We start from the raw sequence: 26,300 nt of genomic DNA, 5'->3' as shown, positions 1-26,300 counted from the left end.
GTGAGGAGCAGCCTACTGATCTGGCTTCATCCTGGGAGCATTCAGGCTATCCAACAGGATCTCAGGAGTACATAAGGACTTAAGGACAAGTGATGAATGGAGGTAGTCTTATCAAAAGGTGGAGGGCTGTGGCAAAAAGCTAAGCAGGCACGTTTGTACTGCCTAAGTAGCCCACACTGCTCAGGCTGCTTTACACAGCCCTGATAGTCCCAGAGGTAAACTTCCAGCGCTGCTTGTGGTATCATAAACTAATAGTGAGTTTGCTTTATGTTTACGAATCTCACACGGCAGCTAACGACAATAAATAAGGTCTTATGCATAATTTAGTCAATTGAGAAGGCTTTTCTTCTTCTGAAGTTACTGTTCTGTATGTAAACAATCTGGGCGGTGTTGGCACATTTCCCTCTGGCACAGCTTCATTCTTTGTAGCACAAGGGACAACTGTGGCTAAGTAATTCTGTTATTTGAAGATAAAAAGCCATATTCTCAATGCCCTTTCCCAGAAGAGAGTGGCTTGCCTTTGTGTTTTTTCTCAGTTCTACAGCAGCTACTTCACAGAGTGCTCTGATACAATGGTGAAGTTTACCATGGTTATAAAAATTTGCTGAGCAATGCCATAGTGGATTGAAGACCTTCTTTTGGTTTTCCTTTACAGAGAATGTGTTATGATGCTATTAGAGCTCTCAGTTATGTTTCTTAAATCAGTCATCAGCCATAGAATCGCAAAATAGTTTAGGTTAGATGGCACCTTTAAAGATCATATAGTCCAATTCACTTCTAATGAGCAGGGACATCTTCAACTAGATCAGGTTCCTCAGAGCCCCATCTAGCCTGACCTTGAATGCTTCCAGGGATGGGGCATCTACCACTTCCCTGGGCAACCTGTGCTAATATTTCACCATCTTCATTGTAAAGAATTTCTTCTTTATAGCAAGTCTGAATCTGTCCTCTTTTACTTTAAAACCATTACCCATTGTCCAATCATAACATGCCCCACTAAACATTTGTCCTCAAGACCTGGCTGCTATAAGGTCTTCCCAGAGCCTTCTCCAGTCTAAACAACCCAAACTCTTTCAGCCTGTTCTTACAGGTGTTCCACCCCTCTGATAATATTTGTGGCCGTCCTTTGTACGCACTCCAACGGGTCCATGTCTTTCCAATGCTGAGGGCTCCAGAGCTTCAGCTGGGCTTCAATCCCTGAGGAAATTCCATTAACCTCCTTACAGTTTAAATAGTTTAATTTTTATGCAACCATTTTTGAACTTAATTTTCTTTCTGGGCTGATAGCTATTTCATCTCTGTAAACTGAAGTTGGATGTAAAGGTTCCTGCTGCCTTGTGAGATGGTTTAAAAAGATGTGATTTTTCATCTGGCTGGCTTTATTTTCTTATGGACTGATTTGTGTCCAAGGTTTATAATTTTGTAATGTTGCATGATCCCTGTTTAAAGTATTTTTGCTGATTTCAGTGGTCAATGAGAGTGTACAACACCATGTTGGTATTTGAAACATTAATTTCTAGCATCCTTTTTAATAACCCACCCATGCACTTGTATTTTGTGCAGCCTTTTCTGTCCTGAAAGTTTTTTGTTTGAACAGCTTGATTACCAGTAATGTCAGTGTGGAGTCCCATAGAAACTCTGCTCACTCCACGAATTGTTACTATGACCAGAAGACAAAGTAGTTCAGTTTAGAAAATTTGAGGCTTCATGAGCTATTTCTGATAACTGGTGTAAATGGCACAACACATCATAGATGTGCTAATTTTTAACACTGACTTAACACTGAAGAGTCTGGCTATGATTCCTTAGAGCTTCTGGCATCTTGCAGTTACAAGGCTTAGGTTATGGTGATGACCGCTGTTCGACACTTCATGTTTCAGGAGGTTGAAGAATTCCATAAAGTTTTAATTCATTTGAAACCTGTTCATATTACAATTACTACTTTGTACTATTCAACTTCTTCACATTTTTCAGTTGCTACCATATAACTCAGTTGGGTGTGAGGGAGAGGGGGTAGAGGAAAGGTGCCTTTGTAGCCTCCTGCCTCCCAGCCAACTCATCTTTATTTTGGTGGTATAATTCATACGTGAAGCGTTGAATGCAGTCTATTTGGTTGACTGCACATGGCAACAGCTGATCAAACAGCCGCTGCATACTGTGCATCATGGTTACCTGGAGAGCTTGCATATAAACCTGCAAGCTGTATAGCTCTTTGTTTGAACATATTAAATACTGGAGCAACACACCTCTTTTGTTCCAATATGAGTTATTTTTCATAAGGCTAGTTTAGCCAGAGTCTGAATCAGTGAGTTATGCTAAATAGTGAGCACAAATGAGGAAAGAGTGTAAATTGCTGTATTTTACACCTTAGATACTTCTCTTTTCCTCACCTTTTTTCTGTTCCCCATGCATTTTATCAGAATGGTATAAATCTAACAGTAGCATTTTTTCTTTCCTTACACTAACCTTTTTATGAGCTGTCTGGCTCAGGCTTTTCCTGCCTGCATTTAGAGATGGAGGGAAGACAGGCACTTGAAAATCTTTTCATTTAGTTGCTCCCTTTTGGGCTTCTCTGGATGACACCTGTGTTCTCAGCCTTTGGTACCTCAGCCATGGAATGGTTCATCGAGAGATGAAGTGGGCTTTCAGCAAAGAGCTGGCTGAAATGAAAGGTGATTATACAGGATGCTGGAAAGTAGTGGCATTCGTCTTCATTTTTTAGTTGCTCAAATAGATAAAATGTTCACAAATCCTTGTAAGCTTTACAAGCTAGTAGTGTCTAGCCTGTGTGTGCACGTGTGTGTACACTTACCTTCTTGTATATGTGTGCTATGATGAAGACAGGAATTTCCGGAGAGTCACTGGGACATGGTCTAATGGGTATTTGGAAGTGACACTGAGATAGGCTCAATATAAATCCCTAATTATTAGGTGTAACTGGGTGAAAATAGTTAGCGGAAGATCAAGGAAAACATGAAATAAAATGGATACACGTGGAATGAGGGCATGGTGCCTCTGCTGATGGCTTTGCTAGCTGCCATGAGAAGTGACTTTCTCTGGATGGATGCCTGTGAGTCACCAGATACTGAGAAATCTGGAAAATTCCGTGTTATTCTTCAATGTCAAGATATGAGAATGATAATCTATTTATTTTTTTAAGTTCATGTCTGCTACTTGATCATGTATTTTGAGCATTTACTTTTCTCAGGGGTCTAAAAATAATAATAAAAAAAAACTTTGCTTGAGAACAGGCAAAATTTAGCAAAGCAGATAAGCATTTCTCTTGTGAGGCAACTGTTGCATAATTTTGCAAGATTTTCCAGATGTAGCTTTTTTTCCCACACTGCTGTGTATGGAAGGCAAAACTCTTCTTCAGGTTGGTTTTTTATTTATTTTTGTATCTCTTCATAATAGCAATTCCTAAAAGGATACTTTTAGTAAACTATCTGTATAGTGCCTCAACCGGTTCATTGTGCTAAGTTTTGTTTATTCCAATAGTATGGTATGCTTGTTGTAGTGCTACCTTGTCTTTCAGTTCTCTTTATCTCCTTTGTTTCTTCCTTCTGTCATATTTAGAGGCAGCCTAGGTTGTAAATGGCAGAAAGGGATGATCTAAAGCAAAGGAGGAGCGGAGATTGAAAGTGTGGGGATAATACTGGAGTAGAGATTATAACTATAATAGTGCAATTAACTTTAACTTGTTAATATATCATAGAGCCATAACAAAGGACATGCAGAATGTGTTGTTGGGGGTTTTGTGGGGTTGGTTTGTTTGTTTTGGTTTGGTATGGTTTGTCAGGTTTTCTTTTTAAACCTGACTGGAGCCTAGAGACAGACTTCTGACTTTTCTTGTCAAAGTGTGAGATGGGCACTGAATGGGTGTACTGCTCTACGTGTAAAACATGACAAGTCCTTAAAAAGAGCAGAATAAAGAGTTAATGATTGATACTAGAAATACTCATCCTTTGAAATGCTGGAGTGCCCAGTTTTATCAATCTAAAGTTTCACTGGATGCTTCAAGTGTAAAAATGCAATGGAAACTAATGGGAAGCCATGGGCAAGGGCAGAACTGCTGTGGATTCAGCACTTGATCCTGGGTGCCACCACACTGAAGGTGCTGGGTTTCCATCCGAATGCATGAAGCTGTCTTTATGCTGTGCTTGGCAGGGCTTGAGCTTAAGGTACCACTACTTTGGTGGTCTCACTTATAACTGGCTATGGTTTATATCATTGAACCAGGTGTGAAGCCTGGGACAAATGTAGACTTTGCTTGTAATGTTGGTTTTAAGAATTCTGCGTAATAAATGCTGCTCCCTGCACTGTGGATGAATCATCTAGGGGCACTGCCGGAGAGAAGAGTTCACACACAGAAAGCTGGGACTAGAGTTTATGCTCGAGTAAAGTCACTTTAACTCATGGAGACATGCACAGTGACCTCAGTGACAAGGTTACAGAATCAGCACCACCACTCAGACAAGAAAATGTATTGCCTTGCCTTCGCTAGACAATGAAATACTAACAGAAATAAATCATATGTGCTCATGTAGTACCATATCCTAGGCAGAAATGTTTTGTCCTTTGTAGAAATACTTTAAGTAAATGTACATTTAAGCAGATACACAGATGGGTATGTCTTCTTTTGATCCTTGGAACTTCTGAAACTAATTTTATTATTTTATGATTTTTTAAGTTCTCTAATGTTGGAGGTGAGTGATAGTTTGCGTTCATTGCTACATGGTGATACAGCTTAAGAAGAGGGAGTCTCTTCCCCCATGGTCAAAATACATCAAGAAAGAGTTGCTTTGATAACCTTTCCCTGTACTGTTCAGCGCATGAAAGTGAGACATTGAGAATAACCAAGAGTGACAATTTAGAGACCTAGCTCTACCGCGTTTTTAGGTTCTGAACTATATTTTTGTCTTTCTTCGATGAGATTGAGTCAGATATTTGAAGTACCTTTGCAACGGTGGCCCAAATTATTGACGTTAAAAGATTACCTTCACCCTGAAAGCATATGACTGTAGGTGAAGGGCTAAGTTAATAAAAAATATTGTTGTTTTTTTCACTATCTTGTTCTTATAGTCCTTTGCTTTTAAAAAGTATCATCACCTAGACAATTCTTGGAGCAGTCTTGATGCTGTGTGCCTTGTTTTGCAGAGGACTAAGAGAGCAATGAACCAGGAATACTAACTATTGTACATGTTCACTATTTTTGATAGCAGTGTGCCAGCCTGATGTGAACGGAGTTTCAGGCAGTGTGCAATTAGCTATCTCTGTTGTAGTGCTCCCATTGTAACTCTGAGCATGTCCCTTCAATTTATAAATAAAAACATAAGTTTATAAATTTATTTTTCTCCAGAGCAAAATCCCTTAACCTTTCCATAATGTGAAGTTACGAAAAATGCCTGTACCACTTTAACTCACCCAGACCTGAGCAAATATTGATTTTGCTTTTTTGTTGTTGTTTTCTTTTTTATTTTGTTTACAATCCTCATCTATAATGCCTTACAGGCATTATTGTCTTAAGCCATTATTTCAATAAAAACGACTTAGCTGCCTAATGATGAGTGACAAAGGTAAAGGTGACCAGTGCCAGGTTCAGTCTCTCAGTGGCAGAGCAGTAATCAGATTATGTTCATTAGAGCAACACAAACAAAAGCAATGGTATTAAATTGCAGTTTCTAACACAGTAATGTAATAAAGAAACCATGGAAGACTTGAAGAAGAAAACCCACCGGTGCAAAATAGCAGCTTAGCTGCAACATAGTAACATGCCTTTTCTCAGGTTCTGTCCTCCATCCCTTCAGTATTGCAACAGTAAGCAAACAGTATTACGCTAATGGCATTGAACTAACTGGATGGTTTTGTGATATCTCTTAAAATGAGGTCAGAGAACAACGAGTATAAAGCAAAAGGGGTTTTATTTGAATTTTAAAGTAATTTGGCGTAAGCAACATCAATTAGGATTCTTTTATTAACTTAGCTATTTATTAGATGCTAGGAACTTATCCAGAGAATATTCCTGGCTAAAGGAGTGTTTTTTTCTGCTTCCCTCACAGTTTACCTCAACAGTTAGGGGTATATTCCTCTTTATTTCTTCTTATTTCTTTGGGTCAAACAATGCTACTGTGTTGACCACTAACAAAGGGGTTTTCCTCAAAAGTTCTGTAGTGTTAAGACAGATGGGTTTTGTTTCACTAGGAACAGTGCAGCAGTTTGACCAAGCTCATTTATTTGCTCTATGCGTTTTGTATGTATTTCTAAGCATCAGTGGTGGTAGGTAATGGTTACTGTGTGAAGGCATCTAATAATGGGGGAAGTTGTTTCACATGTGATTCCCCAGCAACACCAGCTTCTGTAACTTTTTGTAGTTTCAGGCCAATTTACTGTTTTGTTGAGTTTGGTGGGGTTTTTTTCAACATTTCTGCTACTTCAGGCTTTGTGATTTTTGTGAGACTCATCACTTTCTTTAAGAAATTCCTGATTAGTCTGGTCAAAATGAGACTAAGATCAAGGAGAATCTTGCAATTTCTAAAATAACAACTTCAAGATGTTAAGGCAAAGGTGGTCTGACTAAAGTTCTTGAGTGCTTGCATTAAGAAATACTTGTTTTAATTTACCTTAGTGACCCTGAACTTAACCGTTACTTGCTTGCATATAATGAATTAGGGTATGTTTCCTTTTTTGTGCTATCAGTCTTGTGAAACATTTTTGCATGCCACAATTTCTCCATTAACCCCAGGGCAGAGGACTGTGCTTGTTCTGCAGCCTAAAGCATATGCCATTTCCAAAGTTCATTTTGTGCCAGATCCTAATGTTGAGCCTTGTGCTATGTTTGTTTACTGTCCTGGACCCCACTGCTGTGGTCAGGCTCAGACTTCAGTGCTGCAGGCTGTTCTACTCACTGCTCAGGGTAGAGAAGCATCTGCTACCTGATGTCTCTGTAGACAGGATTTAGATGTGGATGAACAGGTTGAGAGCAAGGAAAAAGTCCTGAAGAAGCTTGTCAGTTTTGGCTTTATTTACAAGGTATAGTACAGCAGCCACTTCTCACACAGACATTGCTGACTGTATGGAGGATGACTGGCAGTGCAGCTGCTGCTCTTGCAAGTACACTGGGAAAACAAGGTGTTAGCTCCTGCTTGAACACATGATATCAAGAGGGATGCTGTCAACAGTTAACCGGGCCAGTATAGAGCTTGTTCACACCTGAACATTCAAGTTGTGAAGGAACAACAAAAGTAAAAATCAGTTCTGTACCTCTTTTAAGGGTTGGATGCTTCTAACCTACATGTATAGCCAATGTCTGTATGCAGAGCCCCACTGGAGGGCATCTGTTGCAAACACTAGAACTCCCCTAGGAAGTACTTCGTAAACATCTCTTTAGTGTAAAAATAAATAAATAAACAGGAGGGGAAATAAATACCAGCAAATTTCATACATCTAAGGAAGTCCAGGTGTGAGACGTAAGTTCTGCAGTAAGACCTGCAAGTTAGCATGGTATGATGGAGGCCTTTCTGCTTGTTCAACATGAAATTTTAGTTGGGGAGAAAAAAATTTAAGGTTATAAAGTAAATAATTTTTTGACAGCCATCTTGGAAGATGTTAAATGAACGCCAGCAGCTTAAAGGCTCTTTCTTTGCTCCCTACATGTATTAGAATTTAGAATTTGTAGATGATTTCTATGATTTCATATATGCGAGAATTTTTCTTTTGTTCTTAAAAGGGAGTTAATAATTATGGGGGAACATGATAAAGTAATGAATAATACAGAGAAATTACATCAGGAACTGTGGGAATTCCAGGTAATTGCCATCCAGAGAATGACAGAAATATCCTTGGAAAAAACAAACGAACAAAAAAAGCAAACCTAGGTGGAAGAAGACACAAGTATTGTTTAGAGAAGTATCAGAGATACAGCTTCCAATTGTGTCCTTCCTAGAGAAATCTTTGTGGAAATGCTAAGGTTAAAAGGGTATCTCAGTAAATTTGTTGATTCCAGGCAGAATCAGACTGGTGTTAAAAAAAACCTCTCAATCAGATTTTAAAAAATCTATTTTAAAATGTTTTTTTAGGTAGTCAGATGTGTTTGGTTGGGAGGCTTCACTGAAGCAGGGAGTCAGATGAGAAACGTGACTCATCACATTTGTCAGTCCAAATGCGAATTTGAATTCTGCCCTAGCACAGAAATTTAAATTTTTTCTCTTTAAAAAAATATTAAAAAAAATATGAATTATTTGTTCTCTTACTCCAAGAAAGCTGTTAGTGGTAGGAAGTGATGTTGCAATGAAGCTGTTTAGTCAAATGATACAATTAAGGGTGTTTAGCAGGTACAGAGTTACCAAACAAGAAAGAAGTTGGAACTGAAGGTGAACTCATTATTACGTATAGGTAAGATTTGTGTGAATGCAGAATGCTGCATGATGAAAAACTGATTTTCATGGCTTGAACTTGCATTATAAAATTCTGGGGGAGGCAATCTCTCACCAGCATCTCTGAGTGGCTGCGGCTGGGTACTGGGTTGCCATGGTAACAGATGAAGTCTTGCCTGGTTGAACATCCTCTAAGCACAATGGTATTTTCAGTCTAGGGCTTTAAATAAGACTTATCATCTTTGCTTCTTTGTTTGCATGAATTATCTGCCCATATATATGTATGTGCCTCTCTGTTGCCCCTTGAAGAAGTCTTCCAGTGGAAACTGGACCCAATTACTGCAAAGTGGTGGCAAAAGTGATTGAGCTCCTATATTTCTGTTTAAAAGGTCTTGGGAAGGAAGGGAAAGTGCCACTTGGTGACAAAATATTGTACAGGAAATAGGCACCAGTCATGTTTTTTGAATGAACTTCTTATTTGAATGTGACTGCTCACTTGTGAGGAATGGGACAATGTTGAAGATAAACCTTTTGGTAGGTGATGCGAAAGAGAGTGAGAGGTAAGCCCGTGGCAGTGCTGAAATGTGAAACTTGTGAAGGGTTAAACCTCTGAAGAGGAGATCTTACATCATGTATGAAAGATTTTTTCAGGTTTTGCTTCTCAGGCTTCGTGCATGCTCTGTGTATGACAATTGTAGTATTAAGTAGAGAGGGGACAGTCTGACCTTTGCCAAAAAAAGAGATTGTGATTTGTAGGAGTTTTTTGCAGCAGTGTTTCATTTCTGAAAAGCAAACCTCAACCTAGAGCCCCAATATTCATGTGCTAGTATTCATTTCCATTTTAATATGTTTTTGTTACTGTTCCTGATGCCTTATATGTCCTTTTACCACTTGGCTTGAGCTTTTCCTCCACAGCATCCAGTCATCTGGCTGTGTTTATCCAATAGCCCATCTGGGGTCTTGAGTCCAGCTCCAGGGAACAGGTACAGGGTGATGTGACAGTACTGTGATTCCAAGTGTGTGAGATACCAAAACTAGCAACATTCCCACCTGTCAATATTGCACTGTAATGTGGTATCTGTGACCACAGTCTTGCCGTATCCTGTACTGTGCATGCTTTGAGACATAATCTGGTCCTTCGCTGTGTCATTTGACCCTATTGGGCCTCTGCCTTCCCTTAATCCACCTTTTTCTCCAGTTACATGTTTGTGATGAAGGAGAGGAGGAGCTAGAGATCGTCTGTATTCCCCACCTTTGTCAGCAATTATCTGTGTAAGTTCTCCAGAAAACTGTGTACAAGAACAGAGCTATCATGTAGGTGAGAGAAGGAGGTGGACCACCAGCCCTTGAAAAGAAGTGGTCAGGTGGTGCTTAGGTTGGGAACCCTCTAGACTGCAGCTATGGAATCATGCTCCAGGGACACATCCCTCTGCCTACAGGGATCTGACCTGCTAGAGAATTGGCATAAGGCAACACTTGGTTGGATATTTATGTATTTGCATCAGGAAAGAGTAAACTATTATCCATCTCTAATGGGTGCATCTGCAAATCTTTGGGGTGGGGATGGAGGGTGGGGGAAGGTGACACCTGCCCCAAAATAAACAGTAGGGAGTAAATAGTGGGTTGATGCAGTAAGGTGCATGAAAGATACATAAGGAAACAAGGAGATGGTATCTGGGCTGACCACTGAGCATCAGCTGTTTTTCAGCTGAGTCTAGAGTTATCCTTTCACAAGCTTCTCTGTTTATTCAGCTCCTGGGAATAAACTGCCTTTGTTCCCAGATGTAGTGAAATGTTTATTCATTAGGTTTTAATAAAGAAAGTCAAATCTCATATTCCTTAATCAGTGTTGGTAACTCAATAATAGTAATTGATTAGTCAATATCTGTTAGCATGATAAGCCAATGGAAACCTGAGGTGACAACAGCTTTCAGATTATGTATTCCTTCTGTAATTTATTAATAACTACTATTGATCCTCTCCCAACTGATGAGATATTTGTCTTTTAAAAAAGAGAAACTTCTTTCTTTTTTTCTTTTAATTTTCCTTTAACTGGTAAGCTATTTTGTTGTCTATTTTTCTTTCAGGAGCCAATCTCTTTTTGCAGGTTGTTTGCAGGGATGGTCTGTGTTTGTGTAACATGACTGTTTGCTGTATCTTTTTCTTCCTTGATACCTTCAAATATTTGTGAGTGTAGTCAGGGCCATTGATCCAGCCAGATGTTTTTGCAATGTAATTTCCTTAATCAGGAAGCATGGAAGGACCTCTATCAGTGTCATTACTGGTTTTCTCACTAATACTTATGAAAACCCAGGATAAATAAACCCATGAAGCTAGAAATAAAATCAGGACAGTTGACCTTTTAATGGAAACATCTGCTAGACCTGGTTCTTCTACTCCCAAGTCACTAGTTGCTACAGAACATCCTGGTCATCACCTTTTGTAGCTCTCATTAATACTCTTTCTCTATCTAGGGCTGCTATTTGTTTTTCATTATCATTTCATTCAGTCCTGCCATGCTAGCTTTGGCCATCTGCTTTTCTTGCCAGCACTTTTGCTATTTCTTCCATGGCTGCCTTAGGCTTGGAACAATCTGCTTGGACAGCTCTTCCTCAAAAACTGCATGTACTAGGACACAGAATGGAAGCTGGTCGCCTTCTGATGGTGACTAGGCAAAGAGCCAGAAAGGATAGCTAAGTTATGATATGTGAGTGTGGCTTCTAGCCTGGCTTGTCCTGAACTGTATTCAACACATCCCATCATTCCAAGAGGATGATGCAGCTCCCTAGAATATAACTCTTGTCGTCCCACCAGAAAATCACTCACGTGGACAAAGTAAGAATCCCCATTTATACAAACCTCAGTTTGGGTTTTGAAGTAAAAGGCAGAGATGATCATAAGAAATTGAGGGGTTGCATACTGTGTTCCCTCCATGCTGTGCACCTTTTCTAGTTCCCTTCATTCCAGTAGTGTCTTGACACACTTGCTGCAGTACCTGAGCTAATATTTTCCTCTGCAGTTGTGGGGATCTATGGCATCAGAACTAAAATGAGATGTTCCCTCCTACATTCCCATTGTTCCTTCTCTTGGTGTCTCAGCTGCAAGAGTTGCAAGATGGAGATAAATCTGTATGAAGAAAATGGCCAAGGAATGAAATTTTTGAGGTAGACTTACCCATACATAAGTGCCTGTTATGTCTCTTCTGAATCAGACCATGTGCTCTTCTGGAGAAGAAACCTGTGAACTGACTGAGTGGGAACTTTGCTAATGTGCATCAAAATATTCAGAGCTGGAAAGCAAACACATACAGCAAGCTTCAGGAAAACATTTGACATTTAGGACAGTCCTAATAAAACTCCACTTCTTCCTTTTCTTGTTTGAGTTATAAAAGATGATGTGCTGATGTTAGAAAACAGAAATTTAGGAAAGAAAAAATGCAGCCAAATTCTCACCTGGCTGGAGGACTATCACAAGTGCTGGCGAATGCATCAGAAAAGCTGAGTATGTGGTGTAAAAGGTGCTCAGCACATGTAAAACTTGACCACAATTTTTTAAAATATATAGCTTCAGTTCCATTTCCTGATTATTGTTTTGGTTTGGTTTTGTTTGGTGTTTGGGGTGTTGGTTTTCTTTGTTTGATTGTTTTTTTTTGTTTTGTTTTTTTCGTGGGTTGGTTTTTGTCTGGGGTTTTGGGGTTTTGTTTTGGTTATACCATCTTCATCTCACCCCCTGGCAAAGTGCTTGAATGAAATATTCAGGATTTGGATGGGCAGTTGTGTGAGTTTACATGTAAAGTCACAAAAGCCATGGGGTGCATGTACAGAAGTATTGTCTAATTGTTTTATCTTTTAGGTCTCTCAGCAGCCAAACTGCTGACTGAGTCAGGCTTGAATGTGGTGTTGCTGGAAGCCAATGACAGGGTTGGTGGAAGAACTTTCACTGTAAGGGTAATTATCTCCAAACCCATTTATATTACATATACATACATAAAGGATATATCATATGTACATATAGTATACACATATATGATGTAGGTATATATATGTATACTATAGTATAGTATATGAGTAGTGTACATAAATGTATTTGTCTTTACAGCTAGAGCACCTACTTGAGGGAAAATTTCTAGAGCACTAGGAGGTGGGAAATTTACTGATGTTGTACCAGCAAGAGTAGGGAAAGACTGGCATGATGGTGGGGACAGAATACTTCCATGTGATCTGCAGGCTCTGGCGTCATCAGTTCTTTCCTTTGGGAAAGAGAACATTATTAGCTAAGTTTCAAAACAATTTGCCAGAGAGCAGCACTGGAGAAATCTCTATGAGAGAAACACTCCTAAGGCCAACCATGCCGTGAAGAGCCTTCAGCAAAACCGTAACAAGTAATGTAAGGCATCATGTAGGCTAAAGGAATGGCAAGGGTGGCTGGGAACTAGTACCAGCATGACTTCCTTCACTTCTTTACTTTCTGCCCTAACGTTACCTGGGATACCCCCTTCCTCTCTGCTCGTTAGAATATCTTACCTGTGCTACTTCCTAGTACAGTCTGTTTTGAACTAGTTGTTGCTGTGATGCCTGAGTAGGAACTGCGCAGATTTCTCTGATCCTCTTCTTCTCTCTCTGCCTGTCAGACTCTTTCCTATCATTTTTGTTAAGGCTGTAATGTAATACCAGGCCAACTGAGATGGTTATGATCCTTACCCAAGATTCTCAGTTATTGCCAAATCAGAACTCTACCAAAGGATTAAAGTTTTCCATGGGGAGAGGAATCTTGCTAAAATGCTCTGGTAGTGTTTAATTTAAAGAATTTTTTTTGTATTGCTTTTTTAGCTTGTGTGCTGTTTACAAAGGGCTTATATATTTTTTTTTCTAATCCTTCCCCCACATTTTTTTTCACCTCTTGTGTGTTGTCTGTGATAAACTAGAATAAGCAAGTTAAATATGTGGACCTTGGAGGAGCTTATGTGGGACCAACACAAAATCGTCTCCTGCGGTTATCTAAAGAATTAGGAATAGAGACGTATAAAGTGAACGAAGTGGAGCACCTGATACATCATGTCAAGGTAAGATGCTCTCAAGCATGCTGCTGAAAACAGGCAACTTGTAGTGATCTCCTTTCTCATTGCTTTTCATCCATGCTACAGTGGAGCATACATATTTAAGTATGCATTGAAAAAATTCTGTACAATGAGGGTGGTAAAATACTCATACAGGTTGCCCAGAGAGGTGGTAGATGCACCATCCCTCGAGACATTCAAAGCCAGGCTGGATGTGGTTCTGGGCTGCCTGATCTAGGTGAAGATGTCTCTGCTTATTGCAAGGGGTTGGACTAGATGACCTCTGAAGATCCCTTCCAACTCAAGCTATTCTATGACTCTATGACTCTATGTTGGTAATGAAGAACTCATACAGATTACTATATGCATGCACATCTATGCATGTACCCTGTAGAGACATCCTGTTTGCTGATGCCTTGGTTCAGGTCTGAGCTCTTATATAAAAGCTTTCAAAAATATTAACTGTTTATGAACGGTACAACTGAGACTCTTCTGTACAGGTCAGCTCTCAAATATACTGCCTCAAGTTTCTGAAAGTCTGTTTCAGAAGTCCCAAAAGTGTCTTTAATCAAGCTGAAAGTTTTGCAGGATGGGCTTCCTAAACCAGTGACAAGTACTATTCTTACTGAAAGAAGCATGAGAGTTTAAGTCTGTTTTTGCTGATGGGGAACATCATGCAGAGTAGGAAAAGGTATTGTGATAGTAATTGCAAGACTACCAGAAGCAAGCAGTCTTGTGGGGACAGAGCGAAACAATCTGTTTATGATCTGAAACAGGACAGCTATGGTGGAGCTGTTAAAAAGCCCACTAATTCTCAGCATTAGTACTGTACTTTCTCCAAAAGAGCATCCCTTCTCCTTTTCTGATAGAGAGCAGTGTTGCATTCCCTCAGGAGGGAAACTTTCTAAGTTAGTCCTGAGGAAATTAATATTGAGTTTCCTTCTACTCAGCTCTCGTGAGACCTCACTTGGAGTACTGCGTGCAGTTCTGGTGTCCTCAACATAAAAAGGACATGGAACTGTTGGAACAAATCCATAGGAGGGCCTCGAGGACGATCAGGGGACTGGAGCACCTCCCGTATGAAGATAGGCTGAGAAAGTTGGGGTTGTTCAGCCTGGAGAAGAGAAGGCTGCGTGGAGACCTCCTAACAGCTTTCCAGTAACTGAAAGGGGCCTATAGGAGTGCTGGGGTGGGACTCTTCATTAGGGACTGTAGTGATAGGACAAGGGGTAACGGGTTAAAACTTAAACAGGGGAAGTTTAGATTGGATATAAGGAAGAAGTTCTTTACTGTAAGAGTGGTGAGGCACTGGAATGGGTTTCCCAGGGAAGCTGTGAATGCTCCATCCCTGGCGGTGTTCAAGGCCAGGTTGGACAGAGCCTTGGGTGACATGGTTTAGTGTGAGGTGTCCCTGCCCATGGCAGGGGGGTTGGAACTTGATGATCTTAAGGTCCTTTCCAACCCTAACTATTCTATGATTATATGCTTGTGAAAAGCCATTGTGCAATGACTGGCAAAATATTTGCCAGATGGTTGTTGTTTGATCAAAGGTTAGAGAAAACGTAGACAGATTTAAAAATAGCAATAGAGAAAAGATTGCTCTGTCATATGTTTTCCAATATTTTTTCCACTCAATTGTTATGAAAAAGATGTTCTCAAAGTGGTTTGCTGTGCTGACTGTCCACAACTACTTCTGCTATGGTAGAACTGGTGGTACATCCATGCTGTTCTGTTTTGTATACCTTTGATACCACCCTCAAAGCCAGATATTTTGCTTGTTCACACTATTTAGCCTTCAGAGTCTTCTCAGTAGCAATAGGAGGTCATGCCATGAGGGAAAACCTCAATGGTAGAAGACAGTTGACATGGCCAGTCAGTGTGACCAGCTTTCAGTACAACCTTACTATCCTAGCATGGGGGCAATCCAAAATGCTATCAGAAGTCACTGAAGCCAAAGGTGAAGCTGACGTGTGGGCCTGCCTTATTTTCAGCAGCCAGTCAAGCATGCTGCTTGTTTGGTAAGCCAGACCTCACTTTCTTTTAGGATCTCTAAGAGCCAGCTTATGGGGAAATACTGGTATTACTATGCTGGTTGAAATAGTCTTTTGTTTTGCTGTAGGCATTTACAGTGAGGAAAATGGAGAATGCCACAGGAGTTTGGGTTCTTGCCAAGGGCAATCTGTCCTTCCCTTGACCACAGGTGTCTTATTGAATGAGTTGCCAGAGGTGGGGAGTCGAGGCTCTCAGCTTTCCTCTCTACCCAGCACTGATAGGACTTGCTGGCATTCAGGGTCATATCCCAGGCTGGGAGAGAGGGGCATGTCTGTATGTTGGGTGTATAAACGGCCTTGAACTGGGACACTAAGGCATTAGGGGATAAGTCCAGGGAATGCAGTAATGTGACTTGTATCCAGAAATCCAGAGGTAGGTGAAACCACTCTGCTCCTGGAGGCATTCTGGCCATCCAAGCCTGAAGATACTGGGTGCTTGCTACTTCGGTTAATGTCTGCATCTGTGAAAGAGATCCTGGGGTAGCTGTGAGGAAGGCTGGGCCTTGGACTTGCTCCAGCACTCATGTGCCTGTGGTAAGACCTATTGAGAAATGCTCATAGGTATGCCAGAGGAATGGAGCATCCATAGCAATTTGATACAGGCAAATAGATTGGTCTGAGTGCTGGCAGGCATGTGTGAGATTGGCACTACACGTTACATGGAAAAAGTTGCCCTTGAAGGTTCCTACTCCACCCTGGTCTTGGAGCAGTGTCTACCTCATAGTTAGATCATGTTCCCTGGGGCCATTCCCAATCAAGTGTGGAAAGTCTCCAAGGAGAGAGATGCTGGCTGAGGTGCTCCCAAGGCATGCAAAGAGCCTGCAGGTTGGATTCAGGCAGAGCTTGTAGCCTCAGGCTCCCAGTGTGGCAAACTGCCTGTAGGAGAGCTCCTGAAGGGAGGAGGGAGAGGGGCGAGTGACAGCAGGACTCCCTGGTAACCAAGCAGGCAGTAAAGAAGGGTTATATTCCAGTCAGTAGAATTTCCTTTGACTTTCCTAATTGCATTAATTTTAAAATTTTTACTTCTTTTTTTTTTTTTTTTTCTTATCTGTTTCTGCAACTGTGGAAAATAATCAATATAGTCGAAGTTAAAATACAGTATTGGACCATGAGCACTGTGTAGCAGACATATGCGTAGTTGTGTGGCCAGTTTAGCATAATAATCTTTTGCCTTTTGTATTTCACATATCTGTAATACATTCCTTACAGGTCTCTCAGCCATGGGGCTTGTCTGTGCTTTACCTGCAAATTGACAATGCTCTTTTGTGCTCCCTGAAATCTAAGTGGTACTCTCAAGTCATAGCTTGCAAACCAGACTCTAAAATAGGCAAAGGTTTGTTGCCACTGTGTGAGTTTGAATTCACATGCTAACCCAAGCTTTGTGACTGTGGCCAAATATAATTAAATTCTGGACCACAAAATTCTCTGAACTCAGAGGCAGTGAAATCTGAAGGTTTTAATTCTTCTCTTGCTATATAAGCAGGCATCACAGTGCATCTTGTAAAATTGGCTGCTGTTTTTACATATACCCAAAGGCAAAATCAAGCCTTTCATAGTTAATTAAATTCATTTTAGAGGCTTTTTAATACAAGTAATATATGCAGCTTCTTTATACTACAAAATGAAAAGAATGCATTTTGCTGATCTCTGGGTGGGTCTCTGCTAATTAGGCTTTACTCACTTGATTGGGTTGTGTGGTTTTTTTTCCCCCTTTAATCTTTTTTAATGTCAGGTTCTATTTTGAGATTATTTTTGGTCTCACTTATATTGTGTGTGATATCTTCACAGAAACTCAAAATTATATTTCTTACCCTACACTTTTATTTTCCTCCACTTATTAAGCAGCCTTTTTCATGGTCTTTGAAAGGAGATCAGTATGTTCTTTTCATTTGTATAAATACTGGTTCATCAGCCTTAGTGAGAGAATTAGTATAGCTCTGCAAGTAGTATTTGGGTAAATTGCTGTCTGAAAGCCATTGCTTTTCAGTAACATAACTGAAGTTAGGTTCATCATCCAGATTTAAGAAGCAAAAGCAGAACTATCTGAGAAGTCATCATCTTACACCAGTGTTTCCATTGGACTGGTAGGTAGAAGTAAAACATTCCTTAAAATAAGGTAACTTTTCCTTAGCTGCCCAAGAGAGGATTCAGGACCCTACCTTAGATAGGTAGATTTCAAATTTTGACTGGTGATGTTTGCTTTCTTCACCAAAACAACAGCTTTTGGCTCAGAAAAACAAGCCACAGTATAGTCTAGGTAATTTAGTCTAAATATAGTCTAGGTAATTTTTACCTATGCCACACAATAGGCCCTGGAAAGAAGTTTTGAAATATGAAAGCAGGTAGATTGTTTTGAGGGTTTAATTATCAACTTTTCTTTCTTTTTTTTTTTTTGTTAATTAAAATTGCAATTCACTTTTGTGCATCCCAATAGCCATGGAAAGTTCCTGCCTTTTAAAACACAAACTTGCCAATGTTAGCCAATGTTTTAAAATGTAACACAGGTTCCTCTGCTAAGTAAGATAACTATAGAACTGGTTTATTCTGCTACCCTAAATCTATGTAAACAAACATTTCTTTGTGGGACTGGTTTGCCAAATTCACCTTTTTAGAACTTGATTCCTTCATATGCATGAAGGGTGATCCACTCTTTGTCCTGCTGTGGTGCAGGGCAAAGAGCTAAACATCCTCTTATCCCATTTTCGATGATGGAGAGCTTGCATGAAAACCCGGGACCATAGACTGCAACAAGAGTTCTCCCTGGCTACATTCAACCAACAAAGCTTGTTTCTCAAAATATAGTAATAAGTCTATTGTAGATCCACCCCCCACTGCCATCAATGCTCCTTGTAATTTTTCTACAGATGTTTTTCCCACTTGAACTTTCTATGGGGTGATGCCATGATCCATCTTGGAATTTCACCAGATTTCTGGAATTTCTAGCATCATTGCTAGAAAGTGGTAACAACACTTACTCCTTTTAATCTGCATGTTGTCCTAGGGCAGACTGCAGACAGTGCTAACAGCTGGCTTAGGTAGCCAGCTATGTTCATAATGTTGCATCCGAAACATTCCTCATGTGGTTATAATTGAGATAAGTCCTGCTAGTTTCCTTAGCTCCAAAAGGCACGCTTGGCACATCCAGGGGGGGTCTTCCAAGTTTAAATGCTGGTTGAAACATGAAGCATTCCCTCCCGAGTCACTAGACAAGCTCTTCATAGTAACTTGCCAGTACCTCATTACCTCAATTAAGTTCCCCTTAGGAGGATGAAGTTCCCTCACACTCATTCATCTCCCAGCAGCACTGGCTGGAGGTATCTGAATGCCTGTCATGGCCCCTTCAATTTTAGCACCACTTTCATGCAATTGGCATCTCTGGGAAGAATGCTAATGTGAACCCTGCCTGCAACACATCACTGAAGGTGAATGTTTAGTCTTACACGTGCAGTACTTTTAACTAGGTCCACAAATCTGCACTAATTTTGCCAGGTTACCTACTGATCTACAACAGATCTGCAGAAAAAAATTTTACAGCCCTCTTGGGTGTCATTAATTTTCAGCACTACTATGCTTATTAAAATGCAGTTTGCTGTGGTCTTTCTTGTTCATGAATTAAAAATGTGATGGTCGTGTTGTATTGGGATTTAATTAGCAGCTGGACAAGTGACTGCTGTATCCAAAATTATAAAATTTACTTGTATTTCTTCAGTGATATCAGTGATACATGCACTGAAGCTAAGCAATATGATTTATTTAAGCTTTTGACCTGCTTCTCTGCAAATCTAAGGGCAGTTATGTCCTGGCATAGTCTGTAGTATAGAGTGTAACAGCTTAAATGGATTTTTGAATGACTAGATAAAAATGCCTTCATTTTTCTTTGCATATCTTAATTAGAGTGCAGTCAGAGAATGAAAAGTCTGTGAGACTCTTGGTTGCCATCAATTTAAGCAAGGCAAAATGGCATGATATATTTTGTTTTTTCTCCTTTTTGCTGATAATATGTAAGCTAGAACTTGGGGAGCTGAAAAGAAGACATCTGAATCTTTAAGAAGCTGGGCATTTGGTGTCTTTAAAAGGAAGCTAAGTAAATTAAAAGATGCTTAAATTGCTACTGGGCCTTGGTAGATTCACAAGACATTGTTGGAATGCACACTCATATTATTTTGACTCTTTCTAGATATGAGGATGCAGGCCTTCCTGTCACAAGGTGCTGTATCATTTATCACACTCACTGGTAGCCTCAAAAGTGAGTCTGAGGATTGAATAGTCTGAGGTTGGTGAAAGCTTCTTCCAGATTCTCACAAGGGGTATCCTCCATGCTTTAAATGAAGAGCAGTTATTTGTAGGAGTATAGGAAAGGCTTGCCTTGTTTCAGTGTTATTGGACGTGCCCTGTAAATAAAGGGCCATTTTCCCTTTTTTGTGCCAGTCACCTAGCAGTAATTACAAGAAGGAGACTCATAATTAGGACTTTTAAAGTAAAAGATTGTTAGTATTTGTATTACAGCGGCTTAAAAGAATCAAGATTATGTACAGTAAATCTGTGAAGTGATTTCTGTCAAAGGGGACTGTAAAGCAAGGTCTTGTTGATCAAGAAGATTGACTGGTAAACTGGCAGCTGTGACCTAATGGTAGCATGAAAATGAAAGCAGTAAGAAAAATGAACTGGAAAGAAAGTGTGTTTCTTAATTAAATTTGAATAGGAAGAGGCTTCCTTGGTCTTAACTGTTCCAGACCCCAGGGTCTGTTCCCTAGGAGATAAGGAAAAGGACCAGTGCTTCCACCTAGCTTGTTTAATTCAGGCTGCTGGGAGAAAAGCTTCAATTGCATCTGATTGTAAGAACCAATTATTGTTTCCCTTGAGAAGCTAATTGAGGTCTACAGAAAAAGAGAATTAGAGAAATTGGTATTTCATATAGGAGCAGCTGGTTGAGCATACTGGGTTTCATGCATCTCTAACATTTTATGTAAGGTTTGATTTTTTTTTAGTAAGAAATTTAATAACCTGGAGTATCTCAGGAACAAAGCAAGTGAGTCCAACATTATCTTCTGCTTTAAATAGAATGTTTTACTTATGAGAGAGCTTGTGTTCCCTGGCTGCTTGGTTATGTTATAGGCAGATGCTCATTTGATGGCTTTCTCCCAAATGAAACTCATCTCCTGTTTTTATTTAATTTATTTCATTTATTTATTCATATTTGGGAGGAGAAGAAGGTTTGTTTCAAGACTAATTCTAGAAATACTGAAAAGTTTTCTTACTGCTTTTATCCACTTTGTTGACAGGTTTAATTTAGGTGTTGAAAATATATGCAGGCCCGGTTTCAAAGAGTATTTAGAAACAAAGTGTTTCTAAATGTGCTTCATAAATCACCTGAATGCTTTTTAGTGACCAAAAAAAGAAAACATCCTGCTCTTGCAGAGAGGAGATTTAGTTAACTGTTTTCTTAGCTGATTAGAACAAATAGATATATTCCCTTTCAAATTCAGGGCAGATCCTCAATTTCCCTTTCTAAATCACTTCAGTGTTGTTGGTTTTCTCATTCTTCTTTTTTTTTGGGGGGGGGGGGGGAGGGGGTAAGACACATATTCAAGGGATTGCATGACTGATAGATCAGAGTGAAGATGGGCTTTATTTCTACAATATGGCAGAAAAAAGTAATTCCCAATGAGTTCCTTTCCTTTTCAGGATGTATGTTTCAAGCCAATGTGTCTGTCTATGCTACACTTAAAATAGAATTACTTTTGTTGACAAAATTTCATAAAACACTCTCGCATTCCCAGCTGATGATCTCACATCAAATATTGAAAGATATCTAGAGGATATTCTGTTGTGTCTTAATATTGTGGGTTTGCACCATTAGTTATCCAGATTTTCTTGTGCTGCATTTATGTTTTCTAACCTATGTATCTTTTTACTTATAGGATATCTGTCAGTATAGTAACCAGCTGAGGGTATGAGCTTCTGAACTGTTTCTCAAAGAAGGAAGCTTTAATGAAGCTTGACACTCTTAGAGTTTTCTAAGCAGGCTTATGTACCTCTCTTGGATTGGTCCAGATAATTGCCATCTTTTATTGAGACTTGTGATTACACAGGAGGCTTAGTCCCAAAACCATATTTTTTTTAGATGCTGTGGATTAAAAAACTCATCCCCCACAAACCAAACCAAAAGCATAGTTTTCCACAAAAGAAGAGAAACTGAGTATCAAAGACAGGTACAGAGTTACTGGAGTTACAACCTGAAGTGATGCTTTTCTGTTTCTTGTTTTCCTTCTCACAGTTCTGCATCTTACCATTTCTGTGCTTTAAATAATGACAATACTAGGATTTTTAGTTGAGAGAACAAGGTGTTTGTGATGTACCGTAGTTGTGAATCAGCAGAGGGCACTACGTGTCCTGTGTAACTCTGAATTAACATGCAGAGTGACATCTTGGTGAAGTTAGCATCAGTTACTGCAATGTTCAGATGATTTAGCTGGGAGAATATCTGTGCTCATTCAGTGATGCAGAGAATGCACCACACCATCTTGTTTCTTCCAATGAAAGCTGACTATATTTATAAGATGTTTATACCATACTATAAAAAATGCATGGATCATTGGCACCAGGGGCTTCAGTTTGCCATTATTGCATCCCACTCAGAGGCTACCTGGCTACATAATGTTTAGGGCACCATGAAGTTGTCTTGTACCTGTAAAAGCAGCCTTTATCCTGAGATCCCACTGTGCATTGAGATACTGATGATGTTTCCTGGCAGAGCTAGCCATTCACTTACTGTCACCCTCACAGGAGGAGGCATGTGGCATCCAGTCCCTGTGCTCTCTGAAGTGCTGGGATTGATATTCAAGGGGCTACTAATATTAAGTTGCTGTGCTGTGGGGCTTTTTTCTCCCTGTAAAAACCTGCTTATGTCAGCTATTTGACCTGAGACAGAGCTCATATGCAGATAGTTTATTTCTATACCACTTATATTGCATGGGTCCAGTGTCACTTGATGTGAAGCAGATGGATGAGAAAAATCTATTGGGAATTGCAATATTTGTGACAAGCACTGGATTTCTCATTTCCCTGTTTGTTTATTCCTGAGACAGCTGTGGTACATGAGTTTCCTCCTTATAGTTTCAGCTTCTTCATTATGCTTTAGCCCATACTGCAGCAGCAGCCTTTGTATGCATCAAGTGACCCATAAAACAGCAGGTAGACCTCCAACTGCTGACACTGGTGTTCTGCTTTTAGAGGCATTGCAAGTGGCATCATGAAACCGTTTCTAATAAAAATATATGCCTATATTAAATCCCACTAAGCCCTAGAAAAAAATAAAAAAATAAAAAAATCCTTCTGAGCAGTATAGTACTGGTCTTGAAATATGCCAAATGATCAGAAGGTGGGGTTATAATAGCTGGTTTTATACTGCTCTGATTTAAGTATTTGAAAAGGAAATGTTTAGTGGATTTCAGGGCATATTTTTCATCTGCATCTTGTTTTTGTTTAGAGATGGTACAGCACCAGGAAGCAAGGAGAATGCTATTCTTCAGCGTGTTCTTCAGTGATAGGAATAGGCAAATTTGCCTAAATATCACAAAGGTTGTTGTGTTTGCAAAGGTGCAAATTCATCAGAAGTAGAGCTGAAATCTTTCAGTTTGTTGGAAACTAAGAGCTATGTGTAGTCTTTGGTGCTGCTATTTTTGTTTCTTTGTAGAGCCTAGTCTTGCCGTTTCTTCTCAAAATTCTGATTGACAGCTGTTGGAGTTTTGTTTGTGTAGGAAATAAGGATCAGGCCTTAGGTAATGTCATAGGAGCTTTTCAAAGTAACTTTCATAGGAGACTCCTTAACGTTGATTTTTTTTCCATTTTTCCAGGTTGAAGTTTTTTCTTGTGCTTTAAGAGGCTTGTCACCCCAGATTTCTGCGCAAGAGACATACCCAAGATTTCCCTTTCAGCAGTTCAAACACAGTGAAATAGGAGAATAATAAAACAAAGATATGTTTTGTGTGTCTCTTAGCAGTGCACTCATGAGGAAGCACCATGGGGAATGTGTGGGATGTGAGTTAACTCAGAAGGGATAACTCAGTTAGGATTGCCTCTGGCAGAAGCAGGAAGCTCGGAACAAAATCAGTAATTGGAATAACCCATTCTGATGCTGCCCCGGTTTTCTTGAGCACAGCAGTATGCGTGTTTCATAAACCTAAATCTAGGAAATACCAGGTACTTAAAAGCAAGCTGATATGCTCTGTCTTTGGAATACCTATGCAGTGTTTAAACTAGTGAAGGCTGTCTCCAGTGTTAAGAAGAAAACATGGTAAAACTTACTTCTTTCTGCCATAATAGTTAGTTATGGAATTTTAATGTGCCCCCAAAAAGCTAAAATGTAATTACCAATATGGTTCAGATGTTACTACCTGGGGCGGGAAAGTAATGAGTCTGGGAGGTTTTGCTCTTCTGTTATAGCCCTTTGGCAGCAGAGTATGAAGGTGTGCCCCAGTTCAAATGAATTTCAGTTTAAGAGACTGCGCATAATACCCAGATGTCCATGTTGGAACCAAATGCTTCCAATGAAACAAACTCATTGAGTTTGTATCCATCTACAGGGATGTTTTCTTGATTGCAGTATTTTCATATAATTCGAATTAGAAGTCCTCAAAGTTATTAGCCAGCATTTTTCAAGGTTGTATCTCATTTTGTTATTTGTGGACCAAGTTTTAAGTCTTTCAAGGTGCTTTTGTTCCCCTTTTGCTGTCTCTTCTGGTGCTTGCGAACATCTGCAGATTTGAATAATGACCATTCTTTCACATTATTAATAAAGAGGCTAAATCAAAGGTAGCCTGTTGCTTCTTTGTGTAAGTGGTGTTTGGATAGTTCTCCTCAACAGGACACTGTGCTGTTGTTACCTGGTTCTAAATATTAAATCTTGATGCAGTATTTCTTTTGAAGCCAGTGTAAATATTTTTTTTAGTGATGAGTTGGTGTGGGACTGCATCAAATATTTATTAAAAGTTAGTGCTTCTACCAATTGATGCTCATGCTGATGCAGTCCCTGCTTAAATACATAAGTTTTGAAAATCAGCTGTAGCAAACAATATGGCCTTTATTATTTATCTACTTTATGGAGTCAAGAATGGATTGTGAGAAAATGAGTAACCAGGTAATGCTAATGAGCATTTCTTTCTGAATTTTTAAAGCTGTTATGCTGCCATCCATATAGTCAGCCAAGAAAATTCCATGTAAATAAAATATCTCTACAAATTACCTGTTGTCTTCCACTCTTGGTTAAGCTAGACTTTCTGAATGTCTGATAGTGGAGATATGGGACATTTGTGTCGGCCACGTTATCGCTGTCAGGAATTTATGGCCAGGGGTGTTGGATTGGAAAAATGACTTTTTAATAGTAAATGCTGAATTTTCTGTAGGGCTGGAGATTTTTATGTTAACCAAAACTATTTTTTTCCAGAAGGTCTCTGAGCTATTTTTTAGTGTATAACAAAACTTGTCATAGCTGCTTTTGTCTGATTTTGAAAGGGGAAAAAATGAAGCAAAACACTAAATACAATTAACAGCAGTTTTTCAGGAACAGTTAGAACAAAAAAGAAAAAAGTAACATTTCTGTTTTTCGTTAGCAAACAGCCAATTTTTCATCTCAGTTGAGCTTTGTTGTTTCATCTCTTTATTTGGGTTTTTTGGCTTTTTTTTTTTTTTGTCTGATTTAGTGATTCCACTGAAGGGTGTTAGATTTATTTCCTAAAAATGCCCACTATAAAGTTTTAAAGATACAAAGCAGTATCAGTTCTGCACACAAGTGACTGAATTCTATGATAATTCAATTAACTATGACAATTCCATTTTCTCTCACACTTAAGTTGCACATGCAAAATAACAGGATAGCCAAATGTTTGAGATAGGACAGGACCTCTGGAGGTCACCTTGTCTCCCCACCCTGCTCAAGCAGAACCACCTAGAGCTAGCAGGTGGCTCAGGACCATGTTCAGGCTGCTTTAGAATATCTTTGAGGATGAAGACTCCACAGCATCCTGGGCAGCCTGTGCCAGTGCTTGGTCACCGTCACAGCTGAAAAGCAATTCCTGATATTCAGAAGGAGCACCCTGTGTTTCAGTTCCTCTTGTACAATCTGGCAGAACCTGTTACATGTATTGATTAAATTTGTGCTTTTTTTTTTTCCAGTGGACACTTAACCATTTGGTGCAGCTTCATGCACACAGAAGCCATGATTATGCTTGTACTTAGGTTTTATGATGTTTTTGTTTGGTTTTCATCTTGTAGGGTAAGTCTTACCCCTTTAAAGGTCCATTCCCTCCTATGTGGAATCCATTGGCCTACCTGGACTACAACAACTTGTGGAGGACCATGGATGAAATGGGAAAGGAGGTATAGTATGAAGAATTGCAGCTGACTGTCTCAGCTCAGCTTTGCCTCCAGGAAGGGCAGACTAAAGATGGAACTGTAATGCAGATAGGCAAAGCTGCTCTAGCTTGAACAAACCTGGTGCTGGCAAGAGCAGCATCACACCATGTATTTTGGCACCCACTGATGTTCAGTGCATTTGTATAAGTGGCATCTTGGCAAGCTCTTCTTGAAGGTCATGCTGATGTGGTCTTACCTTCATATTTCTGAATATATGAACATTAGGGTTTATGCATGTGATTTTTAGCACTTTGCCTGATGATTGCTTAAGTGGTATTTAAAGAAGCTTGTACAACTCAAATGTATGCCCCTCCCCACCTTTAAGTTCAACTTCTGCATTTTAATTTGTTATCAGTAGTGTATGTTTTCCACCGATTGAGCTACAGGACTTGGGAAGAGATTACTCTT

The 26,300-nt window shown here is 39.6% G+C and overlaps 1 protein-coding gene across 2 annotated transcripts in view; it reads left to right on the top strand.

The window, feature by feature from the left end:
* LOC134166822 (amine oxidase [flavin-containing] B-like) overlaps positions 1-26,300 on the top strand; it is a 53,492-nt gene that overhangs the window by 5,880 nt on the left and 21,312 nt on the right. For both annotated transcript variants that reach the window (XM_062624838.1, XM_062624839.1), the window contains exons 2-4: positions 12,225-12,319; positions 13,297-13,434; positions 25,752-25,856. In XM_062624838.1, the coding sequence (XP_062480822.1) occupies positions 12,225-12,319; positions 13,297-13,434; positions 25,752-25,856 (338 nt within the window). The remainder of the gene's footprint in view (positions 1-12,224; positions 12,320-13,296; positions 13,435-25,751; positions 25,857-26,300) is intronic.

This window comes from Pezoporus occidentalis, unplaced genomic scaffold (assembly GCF_034315485.1).
Source record: "Pezoporus occidentalis ecotype Australia unplaced genomic scaffold, CSIRO_AGI_Poc_V1 ctg272, whole genome shotgun sequence".
NCBI lineage: Eukaryota > Metazoa > Chordata > Aves > Psittaciformes > Psittacidae > Pezoporus > Pezoporus occidentalis.
The sequence above is the reverse complement of the archived record's forward strand: the minus strand, read 5'-3'. Positions and strand labels throughout refer to the sequence as shown.